Source organism: Netta rufina (assembly GCF_964035555.1).
Source record: "Netta rufina genome assembly, chromosome: 17".
Classification (NCBI taxonomy): domain Eukaryota; kingdom Metazoa; phylum Chordata; class Aves; order Anseriformes; family Anatidae; genus Netta; species Netta rufina.
In genome coordinates, this window is record NC_140141.1 from 8,350,102 (window position 1) to 8,368,025 (window position 17,924).

The 17,924-nt window shown below is 48.5% G+C and overlaps 1 protein-coding gene across 1 annotated transcript in view; it reads right to left on the reverse strand.

Annotated features, from left to right (window-relative positions):
- Positions 1-17,553, reverse strand: part of BICDL1 (BICD family like cargo adaptor 1) — a gene marked incomplete at both ends in the record, with an annotated part of 54,245 nt that extends 36,692 nt beyond the window's left edge. Inside the window, 2 exons of the mRNA XM_084297276.1 lie at positions 12,401-12,616; positions 17,179-17,553. Of these exons, the coding sequence (XP_084153402.1) occupies positions 12,401-12,616; positions 17,179-17,553 (591 nt within the window). The remainder of the gene's footprint in view (positions 1-12,400; positions 12,617-17,178) is intronic.
- Between the last annotated feature and the right edge of the window lie 371 nt (positions 17,554-17,924).

The window sequence follows — 17,924 nt, forward strand, 5'->3', positions numbered from 1 at the left end:
ATTACCTTCTAGGGCACTGAATCATCTCATTGTAGGACTTTGCAGGTGAGAAAATGCAGCTGCAGTCACGTCCTATATTTACAGCTTTAGGATAGAAAGCCTCAGCACTCCAGCCCTGATGTGGCACGAAGCTGAATTATTAACAAGTGCTTTCTGCTAGGGGAGAAGTAGCTGGAATGAGGAAGCCTTTCCTGCCTGCGCAGGAATCAGTATTCAGTAGGAGACTAGGGATCTGGTTATGTAGTGCTGGGATCTGCTGGTGCTTCAAAGGGGCAGGGAGCTGGAGGGTGCCTGGTGTGGATAACAGGAGGTTTGATGTGCTGGAATCTGCTTCCCACTCAGCCCACCACATGTAGGGTAACTGCACCTTGTGCCAGGCACAGAGCTGTGCTGGAAGGGCTGTCTGCCTGCCCTGGGGCACAGGTAGCCCTGCCTAGGCTGCTGCAAGGTTGCTTCAGCCCCTTCAACAGAAAGGGATGCTGGCTTCTCTTGTGCAATTTCCCTGCCCTATTGAATTTACATGGCTCAGAGGTGATGCCAACCAAGGTTTGCTCTGCAGGACTCTACAAAATCCCTCTGAGTAACTCCAGTGAATGCTTTCAGGTGAAAAAAAAACAACAAAATTCAGTGGAATGACTGCACCTTGAAGTGTGGGGCTAGTCAAAGCAACTCTTCTTGAGCTTTGGTCAGCTCAGGATGCTTTTCTGTTTAAAAAAATAAAGCCCCAGAGCAGTACTTAAGTTGAGCCTGACTTACTCGCCTCTGCACTAAGCATGGACTTTCTCAATACACCCTGCTGGGCTACTGCAGACAACTCAATAAACAAACATAAGGAAGCTTGTATTAAGCACCTGTACAGATGAAATAAGGAATTAAAGGCAAGCTAACTCATAGCGTAATGGCTACATATCTCTGGCATGGAAAAAGCAGTGAATCTTGCCCAGCACACTTGTTCTAGTAACTTCTTTTTCAGTGATTAGTCTGGATTTCTTAAATTCAGCATTGTTCCTATGCTGATAGACCCAATAAACAATATTCAGAAAAAGCTCTTCAAATCAATAACTGACAAAAGAGCCATTTTTTTTTCTAGGCATGTTGTTGACCACCAAAGGACGTATTTAAAACACAATTGATTTGGAAAGGAGAATATAATAGCTGTTTCATTCTTGAATTAAAATGTTTCTTTCAAATCAAAGTCTGCCTGTGCTGTGAAGCTGTGCTGCACATTACAGCACCGAGCTGGAAACAGATCTCCTTCACTTGCAGTATTACTGAAAGGAAGGTTTGGGGCTAGCAAATCCAGCCTCCTTTGGAGACGTGTGGGTTGGCCGATCATCATCTTGCTGTACCAGAGGGATTGACTGAAACACCTCATTCTTTGTAGCAGCGTGCTGGCACTAGATGCTGAGCGAATATATGAACTTGGTGATTGAGGGTCCCTCGGAGGGACGCTGCGGTGGCTGAGTGCTCCTCTCTAAACACAAAGAGCTATTTCAGCAGTGCAAGATGACACGCTTCTTCCTGCCGCTGCAAAAGAGGTTTTCATTGCAAAAAAAAAACCAAAAAAAAAAAAACCAAAAAAAACACCTACCTGAGCCTGACATTGTGAAATTACTTCCTTATGCATTGTGCACCATAGCAGAAACCCAACCGAACTGGAAGGATACATCCTTGCCCAAGCTCCATGCAGCAAACAGCTATGGGAGCCCAGGGCTGGTAGCAGGAAGTGTGTGGGAAAGCCATCTGGTGAAGTCACTTAGAAACAGTGTGAAAGTCTTTTTTCATTCACTTCCTGACAAAGTAGTAATATGTTGCCTTATTATAGGCAAAGGGCTGCTTGTTATTGTTGTATTCCTAGCTCCTAGAAGCCCAAAGGTGGGGACAGGGTGTGTTGGGTCTGTCTGAGCTGGAGTCACCTTTTCCCTGCAGCAGCCCACACAGTGCTGTACTCTGCACTCGTAGCTGGAACAGCACTGATATCACTCCAGTGTTGTGTCTATTGCTGCATAGTGCTGGCACAGCATCAGGACTCCTTCCAAGCCCCCAAAAGCCAGCAGACTGGGGGTGGGCAAGTGATGGGGAGGGGACATTGCTGGGGCAGCTGACCTAAACCAACCAAAGGGATATTCCATAACACCTGATGTCACACTCAGCAATAAAAGGGGGGGCTCTCGTGGGGGAGGGGGCTGTTCCTCCTGAACAACCACTACGCGTTTGGGGCCCTGCTTCCCAGGACGTGGCCGAACACCGCTCGCTGATGGGAAGTAGAGAATAATTTTTCCTCTCTCTGTGCTTCCGCGCGGACTGATTGCTTCTTTTGTCTCTGTTTTTTTTTCTCCCATTCCCTTTCCCTTTAATTAAACCTTTCTTATCTCAAACCTCGAGTTCTCTGTGTTGTATTTTCTCCCCCTTCCTCTTTGAGGAGAGGGGGAGTGAGAGAGCGGTTGTGGTGGAGCTCGGCTGCCCACCTGAGTAAAACCACCACAGTCCTTTTTGGCGCCCAACGTGGGGCTCGAGGGTTGAGATAACAATAGCATTGATTGAAGTATTTACAACTAACATATTGGTAGTCATAATGCTCGGTTTTCTGGTAATACTTTTCTGTGTGGATATGTTGTATATAGCCCACTCTCTGTTTTCTTTTTTCCTTTACATCCGATCGGAGAAAGTGTTGAAGTCTGTGCTTGTTTTTTTTATCATGTTGTGCTGTAACATACTGGCCTTCAGTTTTGTTTGGTATTCAAACCCGGCATTGTTATCCTCCTGGTCTCCTGGAGATTATCTTATTGAAAATATTAGGAATTACAGTGCCTTCTACTTTTCTCCCTGTGGGCTAATTACAGCAGCCTTTCAGTATCTTGGATACCCCTGGTCAGATATTATCCTCCTGTCACTAGGTCTAGTGTTTGTCATCTTCCCCAAAGTAAAGCAATTTATTAAGAATATTATTCAAGGACCTGTCCCCAGACAAAGTTGTGGGTGGCAAGGTGTGTGGGGGGATTTGGGCAGGTACCTATCACGGTTTTCTCCCCCAATGGTTCTAAATTTCACCCCTGAACAAGTACAAAATCCAAGAAAACTGGTGGAATGTTTGAAAGACGTATGCCCTGACCCTGGCAATACTAGAGAACTCCACCAGCTGGCTGCACTCTGCTGGGGTCTGGCTTACGCCTATCAGATGTCAATTAACATTGCCCAGCACCCTCAAGGGGATAGGGAGGTTCCTGAATTTGATAATGAGACAGCACACACTGTGACCACCCTAGAGGACCGACCATCTATGGTATCAGTCGCCCCTGTAGTAAAGACGAAACAGTGGAAACGGAGATCAGGTCGTTTAGTAAGGGAAGAAGCTCCTTCTACGGATGAGGGAGAAGAGGAAAAGGCAAGTGGCTCTAAAGCAGCGTTATCACGGCAACATCGCAAAGAAGAGACTGAAATCATAGATGAATCAGAAACTACTCGGTCTCTATCTCTGAGTGAGCTGCGAGAAATACGGAAAGACTTCAGTCGCCATCCAGGTGAGCACATCCTCACTTGGCTGCTTCGATGCTGGGATAGTGGGGCCAATACCCAACAGCTAGAAGGCAACGAAGCCAAGCAGCTGGGATCCCTTTCTAGAGAAAGACTCATTGATAGAGTAATTGGAAGAGAGGCACAAGTTATCAGCCTCTGGAGGCGAATCCTAACAGCAGTGAAAGAAAGGTATCCCCACAAAGAGGATATTGTCTACCAAGTAAACAAATGGGCCACTATAGATAAGGGCCTCCAGCAGCTGCGGGAATTAGCTGTGCTGGAGATGCTTTATAGTGATTTAAACAACGCCCAGACACCTAAAGACCCCGATGAAGTGCAATGCACAGCGTCCATGTGGCGGAAGTTTGTACGAGCTGCACCCCCAACACATGCCAGCACACTGGCAGTCATGGGTTGGGACGAGGGGATGGGGCCAACTGTGGATACCGTGTCCAACCAGCTTCATAAATATGAAGAAAATCTCTCTCCCCCAGTACGGGGCTGCATTTCAGCTGTGGAGAAACTGTCCCAACGGTTAGATGAACACATAGCTTCGTCCTCACCTAAACGGAAAAATCTTTCGGCCATCAAGCGCCAGCAGTCCCCAGCTCAAACAAGGGAGAATCCGGGACGCACACCGCGAGGTACCTTGTGGTTTTATTTACGTGACCACGGGGAAGATATGAGGAAGTGGGATGGCGAACCGACCTCGGCCCTAGCTGCTCGGGTACGTGAGCTACGGAAAGATACAACAGCAACAAAGAGGGCCCCTAGGAGGATTGCTGCCCCAGTTTCTGTTGAACAGTCCCCCAGAGGCAGTAGAAGGAATAGTATTACTCCTGACCCTGATGAAGAGATTTCTGCTTCACGTTTGGAAGAAATAATTGATAGATACTCCGACCAGGACTAGTGGGGCCCTGCCTCTGGCCAGGTAGAGGAGAGGGACAACCGGATTTACTGGACTGTGTGGATTCGATGGCCTGGCACACCGGAACCGCAAAAATATAAAGCTTTAGTGGACACAGGTGCACAGTGTACCCTAATGCCGTCAGGCCACCAAGGGGCAGAACCCATCTCTATCTCCGGAGTGACGGGGGGATCCCAAGAGCTAACCATATTGGAAGCTGAAGTGAGTCTAACTGGGAATGAGTGGCAAAAGCACCCCATCGTGACTGGCCCAGAGGCTCCGTGCATCCTTGGCATAGACTACCTCAGGAAAGGGTACTTCAAGGATCCAAAAGGGTACCGGTGGGCTTTTGGCATAGCTGCCTTGAGCACAGAGAAGATTAAGCAGTTGTCTACCCTGCCTGGTCTCTCACAAGACCCTTCTGCTGTAGGATTGCTGAGGATTGAAGAACAGCAAGTGCCAATTGCGACTACAACTGTGCACCGGCGGCAATATCGCACCAACCGAGACTCCCTGATTCCTATCCATGAGTTAGTTCACCATCTGGAGAGCCAAGGAGTGATCAGCAAGACTCATTCACCTTTTAACAGTCCTATATGGCCAGTGCGGAAGTCCAATGGCGAGTGGAGGCTAACAGTGGACTATCGGGGCCTGAATGAAGTCACACCACCACTAAGTGCAGCAGTGCCAGACATGCTAGAACTCCAGTACGAACTAGAGTCAAAGGCAGCTAAGTGGTATGCTACAATTGATATTGCTAATGCATTTTTCTCTATCCCTCTAGCAGCAGCATGCAGGCCACAATTCGCTTTCACTTGGAGGGGCATTCAGTATACTTGGAATCGACTGCCCCAGGGGTGGAAACATAGCCCTACCATCTGCCATGGACTGATTCAGACGACACTGGAACAGGGGAACGCTCCTGAACACCTGCAGTATATCGATGATATCATCGTATGGGGTAACACAGCAGAAGAAGTTTTTGAGAAAGGGAAGAAAATAATTCAAATTCTTCTGAAAGCTGGATTTGCCATTAAACAGAATAAAGTCAAAGGACCTGCACAGGGAATCCAGTTCTTGGGGGTAAAATGGCAGGATGGACGTCGCCACATTCCGACGGATGTGATCAACAAAATAACAGTTATGTCTCCGCCAACTAGCAAAAAAGAAACACAAGCTTTCCTAGGTCTTGTGGGATTTTGGAGAATGCATGTGCCAGGCTATAGTCAGCTTGTGAGTCCTCTATATCGAGTGACTCGAAAGAGGAACTCTTTCGAGTGGGGCCCCGAGCAACAACAGGCCTTTGAACAACTCAAACAAGAAATAGCTCGTGCAGTAGCCCTTGGGCCTGTCCGTACTGGACCAGCTGTGCAAAACATACTGTACACTGCAGCTGGGGAGCATGGGCTCACCTGGAGCCTCTGGCAGAAGACCCCAGGAGAAACTCGAGGCCGACCTTTGGGGTTCTGGAGCCGGGCCTATCGAGGATCAGAAGCCAATTACACCCCAACTGAAAAGGAAATATTAACAGCATATGAGGGGATTAGAGCAGCTTCAGAAGTTGTTGGTACAGAAGCACAACTTCTCTTGGCCCCACGGCTACCTGTGTTACATTGGATGTTCAAAGAGAAAATCCCCACTACACATCATGCAACCGATGCTACGTGGAGTAAATGGGTAGCGTTAATTACACAGCGGGCTCGAATGGGGAAACCCAATCGCCCGGGAATCCTGGAAGAGATTATGGACTGGCCAGAGGGCAGGGATTTCGGAGCACCGACAGAAGAAGTAACGCGTGCTGAAGAGGCACCACCATACAATGAGTTGCCAGAAGACAGAAAGCAATATGTGTTGTTCACTGATGGATCCTGCCGTGTGGTAGGGAGCCATCGGAAGTGGAAAGCTGCTGTGTGGAGTCCCACACGACAAGTTGTGGAGGCCATGGAAGGGGAAGGTGAGTCAAGTCAGTATGCAGAAGTGAAAGCTATACAACTGGCCCTAGAAATTGCTGAAAGAGAAAAGTGGCCGGTACTGTATCTCTATACTGACTCATGGATGGTGGCAAATGCGCTATGGGGGTGGCTGCGACAATGGAAACAGAACAACTGGCAGCGCAGAGGTAAACCTATCTGGGCTGCTACCCTGTGGCAAGATATTGCTGCCCGGGTAGAAAACCTGGCTGTAAAGGTACGTCATGTAGATGCCCATATGCCTAAGAATCGTGCTACCGAAGAACATCAGAACAACGAAGAAGTAGATCGAGCTTCAAAAATTGAAATAGCTCAGGTGGACCTGGACTGGGGACATAAGGGTGAACTGTTTGTAGCTCGATGGGCTCATGAAACATCAGGACATCTGGGGAGGGACGCCACATATAGATGGGCTCGTGATCGAGGGGTGGACCTGACCATTGAGGCCATCACACAGGTTATCCATCAGTGTGAGACCTGTGCTGCAATTAAACGAGCCATGAGGGTAAAGTCTCCCTGGAACAGGGGGAGATGGCTTGGATTTCGATATGGTGAGGCCTGGCAGATTGACTACATCGGACCACTTCCACAAACCCGCCAAGGCAAACGGTACATACTCACCATGGTAGAAGCAACTACTGGGTGGCTGGAAACATACCCTGTAAACCATGCCACGGCCCGAAACACTATCTTGGGCCTGGAAAGGCAAGTGCTGTGGCGACATGGTACACCGGAGAGAATAGAGTCCGACAATGGGAGTCACTTCCGAAACAATTTGATCACTTCCTGGGCCAAGAGACATGGCATTGAATGGGTGTATCACATCCCTTATCACCCACAAGCCTCTGGGAAGGTTGAGAGGTACAATGGACTGTTAAAAACTATGCTGCGAGCATTGGGTGCTGGGACATGGAAACATTGGGATATAAATCTACCAGAGGCCACTTGGCTAGTTAACAACAGGGGGTCTGAAAACCGTCCTGGTCCTGCTGAAACAAAACCCCTACACACTGTGGGAGAAGCTAAAGTCCCTGTAGTGCGTGTGGGGAAGTGGATGGGGAAGGCGGTGTGGGTTGCCCCTGCCTCGGGAAAAGGCAAACCCACTCGTGGGATTGTCTTTGCCCAAGGACCAGGGTATACCTGGTGGGTAATGCAGAAAGATGGGGATATCAAGTGTGTGCCTCAAGGAGATTTAACACTGGGAGAAAATTAATCTGTCATCCAAGTTATGTGTTGTAGGAGGACACTGCAGAACCAATGACAGGTCAACTTTGCAAGGAACCGGGCAAGTGCAACACTGATGTGAGCTAAGCTGGTGCTGGTGTCAAGAAAACCAACTTCGCCTGCCCTGAGTGACCACTTTGACAGATGAAGGCGAAACCATCAACAGTTTTTATGAGCATTTTGGGAAAAGACCTATAGAATAAAGAGAAGTACAGACATAAAAATGCTTCAATGGACAGAAAACAATGGTGATGAGAACATCTATATACTAAACTGTACCTGATTGTGACACAAATGTTATGGAATAAGGGGTGGAAGTTGTGTTGGGTCTGTCTGAGCTGGAGTCACCTTTTCCCTGCAGCAGCCCACACAGTGCTGTACTCTGCACTCGTAGCTGGAACAGCACTGATATCACTCCAGTGTTGTGTCTATTGCTGCATAGTGCTGGCACAGCATCAGGACTCCTTCCAAGCCCCCAAAAGCCAGCAGACTGGGGGTGGGCAAGTGATGGGGAGGGGACATTGCTGGGGCAGCTGACCTAAACCAACCAAAGGGATATTCCATAACACCTGATGTCACACTCAGCAATAAAAGGGGGGGCTCTCGTGGGGGAGGGGGCTGTTCCTCCTGAACAACCACTACGCGTTTGGGGCCCTGCTTCCCAGGACGTGGCCGAACACCGCTCGCTGATGGGAAGTAGAGAATAATTTTTCCTCTCTCTGTGCTTCCGCGCGGACTGATTGCTTCTTTTGTCTCTGTTTTTTTTTCTCCCATTCCCTTTCCCTTTAATTAAACCTTTCTTATCTCAAACCTCGAGTTCTCTGTGTTGTATTTTCTCCCCCTTCCTCTTTGAGGAGAGGGGGAGTGAGAGAGCGGTTGTGGTGGAGCTCGGCTGCCCACCTGAGTAAAACCACCACACAGGGCTTACTGTGTTAGAGCTGCTGGGAGCACACACAAGAGGAGATCTTTGCCTATGTGGCTCCACCCCCATAATTTTTGAGCTTATAAGGATAGAAAGTGTATGAAATTCTTTTTTCAAACGAGGAACTGAAACAGATGGGAGAGACTGAAGGAGCTGGAAACAAAACACATAATTCCAAGCCACGACTTTCTCAGCAGAACTGCGCTTTGCCTCCTGTACTTGGAGTGTTTATGGTGAGCAGTGTGTACCTTAGTGTATGTGCTCTGCAGCTTTCCTCTGTAAAATCAGTGTTTGGCTCCGTATGGATGCGCTACTGAGAATTCCTACATGCTTTGCTGTGCTGAGGCAGGGGGAGGGGAATCAAATGAACATGCAGAACGGGGCTTTAATCATCACTTACAAAATTAAAAAAAAAAAAAAAAAAAGGTTACTGTGGAGATCTTAAACTCAATCTTCCGCATCTGAGTCATGTCTTTCACTGAGCTCCCAGTCGATCCCACCTCACTTCCATACAGTTTAATGCTGCTGTAACTGGGCAGTGTCTCTGCTCTGCTAGAAGCAGAGAACCACACTGAAGGCCGTATTTCAAGAGGAGGCAAAGTTCCTTATAACCTACTTACTATTATTAGATATGTAAAGTTCTCCTATATGATCATTTCATCAGAAGACCTCAAGTCATTTTATAGCCCTTATTTTAGCCTTGTGGCAACTCTAAGTCAAGACAGTTACCGCCATTTTTAGAGATTGGAACAGACTTAAAATCCCTATCCTTGAGTTTTCCTTACCAGCTAGTGCCAGAATCAGGGATGGAGTTTTCAGTCCCACAACTGAATTGCAAGGCAGAGTTTTCTGGGTCCCTTTGCTACCCTTGTGTGGGGGTGTGGGAGCGTGTGCTTGACTGGTTAGTATTTGTGCCAGGCTCATACTGGGGAAAAAAGTGTTGGGTTGGCCCTTTTCTGGGGAAGGTAAGTTTTTATTTTTATTAAAAAAAATAAAATAAAATAAAAAATCACAGGACTAATTAGATAGTAAAAGAGTATTGAAGCAGGAAGGAGGATGAAGGAGATGGTGGATGCTGCCCTGCTTTGAGGTAAAAGGGGCTGAAGCTTGGGAACTCCCAAAGAAGCAAGCAAGACCATGTGGGCTAGTAGGTCGTGAGGCTGAGCCCATCGTTCGACACGTAGATTCTCGTGCCAAGGGAATGCCTTCCCCTGGAGAGATGCTCACGTCTTGTGAAACTGGGCCATGAGCTGTTAATTGCTAAACCACAGAAATTCAATTTTAAAGAGGTAGTATCTATCTTGTAGAATGTCTCATACCAGAGTAACATTTCTTTGTCCTCCTGTGAGTGAAGCCTCTAGTAGGGTGTTCAGTGGTAAATAAGGGTAGAGTTGAAGTTTTTGTTGCCTTATCACAGGCTTCTCTTAACCCTTTCCTCCCAAACAACGCACTGAGATGCAAAATTCAGAACCAGGAATGCAGAGGGGATAACAGCAACACCTCTGAGTTCACAGAAACCAAAATAGTGCTCCTTTGCAGGGTTTGTCTTCTGCCAGTGCTCAGCTCATGATCCTGAGCAAGACTCCAGGCTATGGGGACATGGCTGTAGGCAAGCATGTCCACACAGCTCTATGTCCTTTTATTTATTGAAAGTCTAAGTAGTAGCAGGAGCCAGAGCTGTGTGGATGGCCAGGGTCTAAGCACTACTGCTGCTTCAAGCATTACGTATGTAACATCTTCAGAACAAGAGACTAGACAAGCATGATGGAATTGCACCATGGAGCAGCAAATGTGGATAACAAGCACCCAGTAATCAAGTGCTAATGTAATGCTGAGATTTTTAACAGCTTGAACCAAAGCCCTGGCTGAACAACAGACCATTCCCAACTTGGCTTCATTTTGCTCAGATTTTTATGGCTCTAGGAAAGCTTTTTATGCTCCAGCTATATCCACTGCAGTGTCTGAGTTACTGGCAATTCTTAGCCAGGTGACAGACTCGGTGAGCACTGATCTTGGCTGGGGAGCCTCAGCAAGTGTAAGCTGCTACCTTACCTTCCCTACCCTGCCTTAGCTGTGCTTTGTGGAACAACTGTCCCCTACTCAATGCTGGGAGCTGGGTGGGACTGGAGCAGTGAGGGCAGCACCTGGAAGCAACTTCGGGATGCAGTAATTCTGAAGAGAGTGGATTAAGATTATTTCTGGCAGCAATGGAGATCTAAGGGAACAAAAGCTGTGCTTTGCCACTGCATGCTAGAAGACCTAACTTGGTGGCGGCTTTGCACAAGGCTTTGCAGAGAGGTTGTCTGAGCAGCTGGGCTGTGAGAGGTTCCTGCAGCAGGAGTGTCATATGAGGATAATCCCATGCTGTTTAAAGCCCAAAGCAAGCTGTCTGGTTTTCCTCTTCTACCTTCTAGGCTGGTCTCTAGTTTATGGTTCCACTGGGACCATAAAATCTTACATTTCCTAACCAATGATGGAAATCGTGCACACACAGAAAATCCCTGCGGGCCACCAAATCTGATGAGAGCTAAGTCCTGAGCACCAGATAAAAAATGTAACATATCACAAGGGCTTGGCTTGAACCTCTTACCCATGTTGTACATGAGAGGTTCTGTCCGGAGAAGAGGTGAAAGATCCTCTTTAGCTATGCTTGGGAGACAGTGCTTTAAAAGCCCTCATAAACTTAGCAGCTCTCCTGAGCTGAGGAAATATTTTTGTAAAAATCAAATCCCCAGACAAAGTGACTGTTTTTCAGTGCTTGACAAGAAAACCACAGCAGACTGAGGGATGATTTCCTCAAGTACCAGTACAGAGCATTATTCTGAAGACCTCTTACTTCCAGAGGCAGAGGAAAACTGCACTCAGGTTAAGTAACAGCAAGTGAACAGACCTGTGTGCTTGGCCCGTTTCAGTCTTCTGGTCCTAGAATTGTAACTGAGCTCTTGACCCTCCCTTAAGAAACATCTGTGTCAGCCCCCGAGTCTCACCCCTGACCAAATCCGGTCTGAAATATGCTCTCCTACCATTACGCAGGCCTCTTCAGCATGAGTCTGTGGTGTGTGTCTTTGTTCTATGCAATTTGGGGAATATACAACTGGTGAGAAAATACTTTCATCTGCCACAGTAACTGTGTTCTCAAGCAGTAAAATTATGGTTTGTACCAACGGTCCAGTGGGGAGAAAAAAACAAGATTCTTAATTCTAGAGGACAGGTCAGCTTCTGGGGGAGGAGGCAGCAACCGTTAAGTCTTTTGCTCTCAGGAAGAAAACCCATGCTGGAAGCAGCCAGTCAATTAGGCTGATTTGTAGCAGCCTTACTATAAATCCTCTTTCATTCAGAGGCTAAGCTCTTTGCTGAAACATGCCATTCCAAGGAATTTCAGGAGGTTCTCACACATCTAAACATGGCAAAATTATTTGCAGTGACACACCATCTTGGAACAACACAGTATGTTCAATTTAAGAACTTCATAGACAATGGATATTAAAAAGGGAGGCTAGCAATGAGCCTCTCACCCTGTCACAAATAAGTCTTTTTCTCATTTTACATTTTTTTAGCCTGTTCATAAACTTAGACTTGCTAAAGCAGATTTAGATACAACCAGCTGAGACAGGTATCTATGAGTTAAATGACCACTCAAACCCCCAAAACATGAAATGCAATGCTCCTTAAAGGTGTAAAATTCAGATTAAAGGCAGTGTGTTTTATAGATGCACTGGTGTAATCTGTGTGGATGCAGAACCATTTCTTCTCCCTAAGCAATTTTTCCCACTAACTTGTCCGAAAGGCTGCTCAGAGCCAAGCCATGAGCCCTTCCCAGGGCGGCTGGGTGCCTGCCCTTGCTGTGCCGTGGCGACTCACCCTGCTGAGCTGGTCCAGGAGTCTTTGGTTCTGTTCGGAGAGTTCCTGGACAGCCCGTGTCTTCTCGCGGTCGGCTTCGCGCAGGTGAACCTGTTGCCTCTCTAGCTCGTCCTGCAGCTGCTTCACGTCGCTTTCCAGTTCAGACACCCTTCCTTCCCATTCTCCTTCCTTGTTCTCAAATCGCCTCCGCAGTTCGTGCTTCTCTTGTTCTAGGTGCTAGATAACGGGAGAGGGAACAAGAGGTTAAGAAGGGAGGAAAGAAGTGAATGCTCCCTCCCTCCCCTCTGTTGCGCTTAGTACTGCCTCCTTTCATGCAGGAAGGAGAATGGCACAGTCACGCTCTAGTACCATGGAGGTGGCAATCCCATCCCATGTCAGGACAGGTCGCAGGCACTAAACTTGCTTCCAATTTCCAGCACATGGCCTGTCCTTGGCCTCTGTAGATCAGCGCATTGAATTTTTACTGAAACAACTGCCAAAAGGGTAAAGCAGGCTGCATGTCAATAAGTGGAAAATATAGGTCAGGCAGGCCAATTGATTTAGCGGAGCCTATGTTAACTCCAACACAGTATTTCAGTGGGCAGTAGCATAATTCTTCAAAAAATTGCCTTTATAGTCAAAATTACACAAACTGTATCCTTCCTGCTGATGAGGAATCTAGATGAGGCATCTTTCTTGTCACTGGGGTCTTACAAACAAAACTTGAATCATCTATCCGTTTGTTCCTTCTATTCCTGACCTAATTAGTTGCCTGGTGGTTTGATAGTCCACAGTAATTCTGTTGTTTGATGCAGTCCCCTCTGGGGTGGTGGTGGATATAATGAAGTAGTTTCATTGCATGTGCTCATTCTGGGGTGCAGGTTTTTCAGGAACAACTCTCAGGTCTGGTGACTTTAGGACTGGTTGCAATACAAGGGACAGCACGAAGCTGGTGGAACTTCTGGATGTTTTACAGGCTCAGTAAAATGAGGACTTGACTGTTACAGAGCTGCAAATCAGGTCAAAACAGATTTGTTGTGCCCATTTGAAGGAATCTCTGCTCTGAAATTCTGAGCTTGGATTTCCCCTGGTGACTGAAGCCATGTGCATACTTGTTGAATGGTCACAGACTGGGACATGGCTGTGTCCTAAGATCAGTGAGGAAACTAGAAGATCAGGAGCCCTCTCCTTATCATTTGTTTTCTGTTCCCCAGAACAACCTGCGGTTACTCTCTACCAGATTCACGAGCCTTTTAGGAATGTGCCTCAGCAAACAGAAACCCAGTGGGCCCACCGCTGGCGGCACTCTCCCATTTTTCTGAGGTTATCATCCTCCAGTGAGCAATCCCCATGATGCTTATGTTAGGAGGGGAAAATAAAGCTTCTAGGAGGGAAGGAAAATTGCACTGCATTTATGTGAAGTGGCTTTTTATTGCTTGTTAGGCTGTGAGGTGGCTGTTTCCCCTGGGTGCCTACTGCTGATGACACACAGCCTCCCTGGCAGGGTCTCTGTCACCTTCCTGAGCAGGTCTGAATGTCAACGCTCTGCACTTCTCCAGCAGCCTCTGGCCTGTGCCATCACTGATCGTCCACCTCTTTTGCCCTGCAGCAGATGCCATGTTCCTTGATCTTATCCCCAAAGCTTCCAGATCCCTTCCAGAACAGCAATGCCCTGCTTGTGCCCTTCCAAATTATTCTACAAAATACAGGACTTTCTGGAAAACCCTCAAATATGAGGGAAGGCTGATTTAAAACAAACAAAACAAAAAAAACCTGGCCCTAAGCAAAAATACTTCCCTGTGTTACCAGATGCTAAAGGAAAGAGTACTCCTTGCAAACACTCAGCAGTATTATAATTATTTTTAATGCAATAGGTAGGCAGGAGATCCTAGCACCAAGCCTATGACAACTAAGCGTGGCTGGAGCAGCCACAATTTCGCTTTCAGCAGCACACAGAAATGCTGGGTTTTACAGCTCTGTCTCTTTCACTGCTAGGCAACGTTCAGAAAGATCCAGGGCCTTCTCTAAATGGAAGATGAAACTTCAGCCTGCTGAGGAGCAGCAGCGCAGCTGAAGTTCCCTGGTGCACGCAGGCATACTCAAATGTGATTTAGAAGCCATCGGTAAGCCTTGCCAATCATTTAAAAACCACTTTAGTGCCTTACTGCAAGGGAAAATCCATGCTATGTATGGCTCCAATAAGCAGCCATCATACAGGCGGGGGCTGGAGGGAGGAGAGGAACAGCAAGTTTATTCTCCCACGATGGAGAGACAGGAAGGGTGCAGCAGGGCATGGAGAAGCTGTTGTGAAGAGGGAGGACAAGCCAGTCCTCACCTGCTGACCGATCCCCCCTGCCTCCTCTCTCTGCAGCCATCTCCCCTTGCCTGCCCTCACCCCAGCACCTGCACAGCTGCAGATCTGTATAGTTGTTTTTTTTTTTTTTTGGCATGTAGTGATAACAGGGCAAACTGCTGTCCTCAGTAGGAGGGTTTCATGTTTTACAAGTGTCTCTCTGTCCACCAGCTGCTCGCTGATTTCTGTGTGGAACTGTTTTCTAGAAGGTATTTAATTCCAAAAGAAGGTTTTCTTTGACTTGACTGAGCTGGGCTGGTCCTTGTTTAATGAGCTGGGAGCAAGGAGTTTCCAGCTGACAAAGAGGGTCTGCACTGAAAAACGCTTAGGTGTGGCAAGCTTCTCGGTATCAATGGAACAAGAAATTAACTGTTTTAGTCACTTGTGGAGGGTAAAACTGAGATTACATATCAGAATTTATTACAGGACTTCAAGTTTGTTTAGAAATGAATTTGAATTCAGGGTCTGAAGTGAAAGCTGCCAGAGTAGGTCTATGGTAGGAGTGCTGCACTTCAGTAACACCTGCAGAACTAGAACCGATTTGGCCATGGGCTGCTACCTGTGTCCCATGTGCACACTGCCCCAGGGAACAAATCTAAGCACAGAGTGAAAAAGAGACATTTCTCACCGACAATGTATTGACAACACTGCAAAGGCAGAGTCTTGAGGCAAAGTACCAGAAGCACAGGCCAGCACATTGGCTGGTAGGAACTGGAAAGGCTTCACTGAGTTCTTGTAACCAACTCTGAGCTGCTGCCTGGGAGGAAATCTCTCAAGTGGTACTCCTACACCCCTACACTAGGTGCAATTGTCACTAAGGATCTTGGCTGAGTTTTGCTTCTGGTCATCATCAGAAAGTTGTCAGTGTAGGGATAGAAGTAACACATGGGGCCTTCCTCCAAAATTGAAAAGCTTATTGTGAAATTTTGTTTACTTCAGTGGCAACAGGAGGAGGCCAATATTTAATCAGCAGAGGTGAGTCTTACAAGGCTTGTGTTACAGAATATTAACGTTTGAGGTTGGGTTTTGTGTGTGTGTGAAGTAGCACAGTTTTGGATCTGCCAAACCCAGCAGAAAAAACCTGACCTGTAAGCAGATAGCTCCTATCAGATGCATAGCCTGAAAAACAGGAATCTGCTATTCAACTGGAAAGTTAGAGCTACAGTAGTAGGATGAAAAATGTAAACAACTGGCTGCAGTTATCACCCCTTCATTCGCCTTCCAAATGGGCCCAGAAGAGTGGAGGGAACCATTTGGGGAATGTTAGTTAAAGTACTCTAAAGCCATAGTTCTTAGTTTTCCCCTCTCCTTTTCACTTTTACATTTTGCGAGCAGTGAGTGGTGTTTGAGTCTCCAGAATTGACTCCCAGCAGCCCAGGAAGCGCCTGAAGTTGTGCATTTTTCTTTAACGATAGGAAAGGTTTTACTCCAACTCGTCAGGGGAACCACGTCAGCACAATGCCACATACGTCTGTTCTTGCTTAAAGATCAACCTGAAAACATTCACTCCAGCACATTTTAATACTGTGGGAAATTCTAATCTGATAAATAGTGCTGCTAAATAACAATTTGAGCAAATGTCACCTTCGCTATTGTTTCTACCAGAATAGTAAATGCAGAGAGATTTCCCTGCAAGGAGGAAGGGACCAGCCAGCGTGAAGTGCCGAGTTCAATAATAGAGAGAAATTTCCCCTTTCGGGAAGAAGACAGTCTGAGAACAAAGGCCATACATTAATTTCACGAATCCTCTTGAACTTCAGAGATGAAAGTCTGTGAGGGATGAACACAGAAATATGCAGGGCTGTGCAGAAAGATTGGGTCTGGGGCTGTGACTTGAAATCTAAATGCTAACCCAGTATTGTTCAAACTCTCCAGGAAGGTGAGTGAGGCTTTTTCTCGTACCCTGTGTTACTTGCTAGGGGATTAAAATTTCAAGAGTATCTCTGAGAAAGGAGCAGGGTGATAGTTGTGCATAGCCGTGCAGGAGAGTTGTTCCAAAAGCAGCTGCCAGCACCAGTCCTTTTCTTTGTAACAGTTCCATATCAACCTTAAAAAAAATCAATAAATGGCAGGAGCCTGGGGGTTGAGCTAAACATCTCCATACCTGTAGGTATTTTTCAGAGCAACCGGCAAGCAGAGCCGTATCACCAGGGCTTATCTCCTGCCCTGCCTAATGCCTCAGCTCCAGCAGGAGGCTGACACATGCCCAGCACCTCGCTGCTGCTACACAGCCCCAACTTCGAGGCGGCTCCGGGCCGTGCCCTCGCCCGGGGGCTGGGGCAAAGCAGCCGGGGGCCGGGGCGCTGCAGGCCGGCCCGGCCGTGCCGTGCCTCCCCCAGGCCTCGGGGCTTTCGGGGGGTTATTTTTAATTCGTTCCCTTGCTTTTAGACCCCGTCACGACCAGAGGGAGCTCGGGCGGGGAAAGGACCGCGGCGCGGGGCCTCACCTCCAGCTTATCGGTCAGCTCCTTGTGCATCCTCTCGTACTGCCGGCTCATGTCCTGGTTGCGCTCCAGCAGCGCCTTGCCCAGCCGCGCCGCCAGCACCAGGTCCTTCTCCTTCTGCCGGATCAGCGACAGCAGCTCGGGGTCCCGGGCGGCGGCGGCGGCGACAGCGACAGCAGCAGCGACGGGCGGCGGCTCCGGCGGTTCCCCGGCGGCGGCCAGCAGCGCCAGCTCCTCCTCCAGGGCCAGCTCCAAGCCGGCGGCCCCGGTCCTGCTCCCGGTCCCGGTGGTGCCGGCGGGCGGCTCCATGCCTCCGGCGCTGTCCGCCTCCGCCGGTGCTGAGCCGGCGGCGGGCAGGGGCAGGCACGGCGCCGACATGGCCCTGCGAGGCTCCCCCGCCGCCGCCGCCGCCACCGCTCCGCTGCGCCCCCCGCGCCCGGCCCGCGGCTGCCGCTGCTGGGCGGGGAGCGCCGCCGCCGGCCCCCGCCTTCCCGGCTCCCCCCCCCAGCCCCCCAGCTCATCGGCCTTTTGGGGTGCCCTTGGGGGGTTGGGGAGGGAGCAGAGCTTCTGCACCGTGCCCAGCTGGCTGCTTCTGGTGAGGGCACGGGGAGGAAAAGCCCCCGCGGCTAGGTACTGGGAAGGTCGAGGAGGGGCACAGCGCTCCCTGCCTGCTGCCAGCCGGGCTCTTTTGGTTCAGGGAGCAGCTCTCCAAGCCTTTCTGCTCGGTAGTTCGCCCCTGGAGAGCTGAC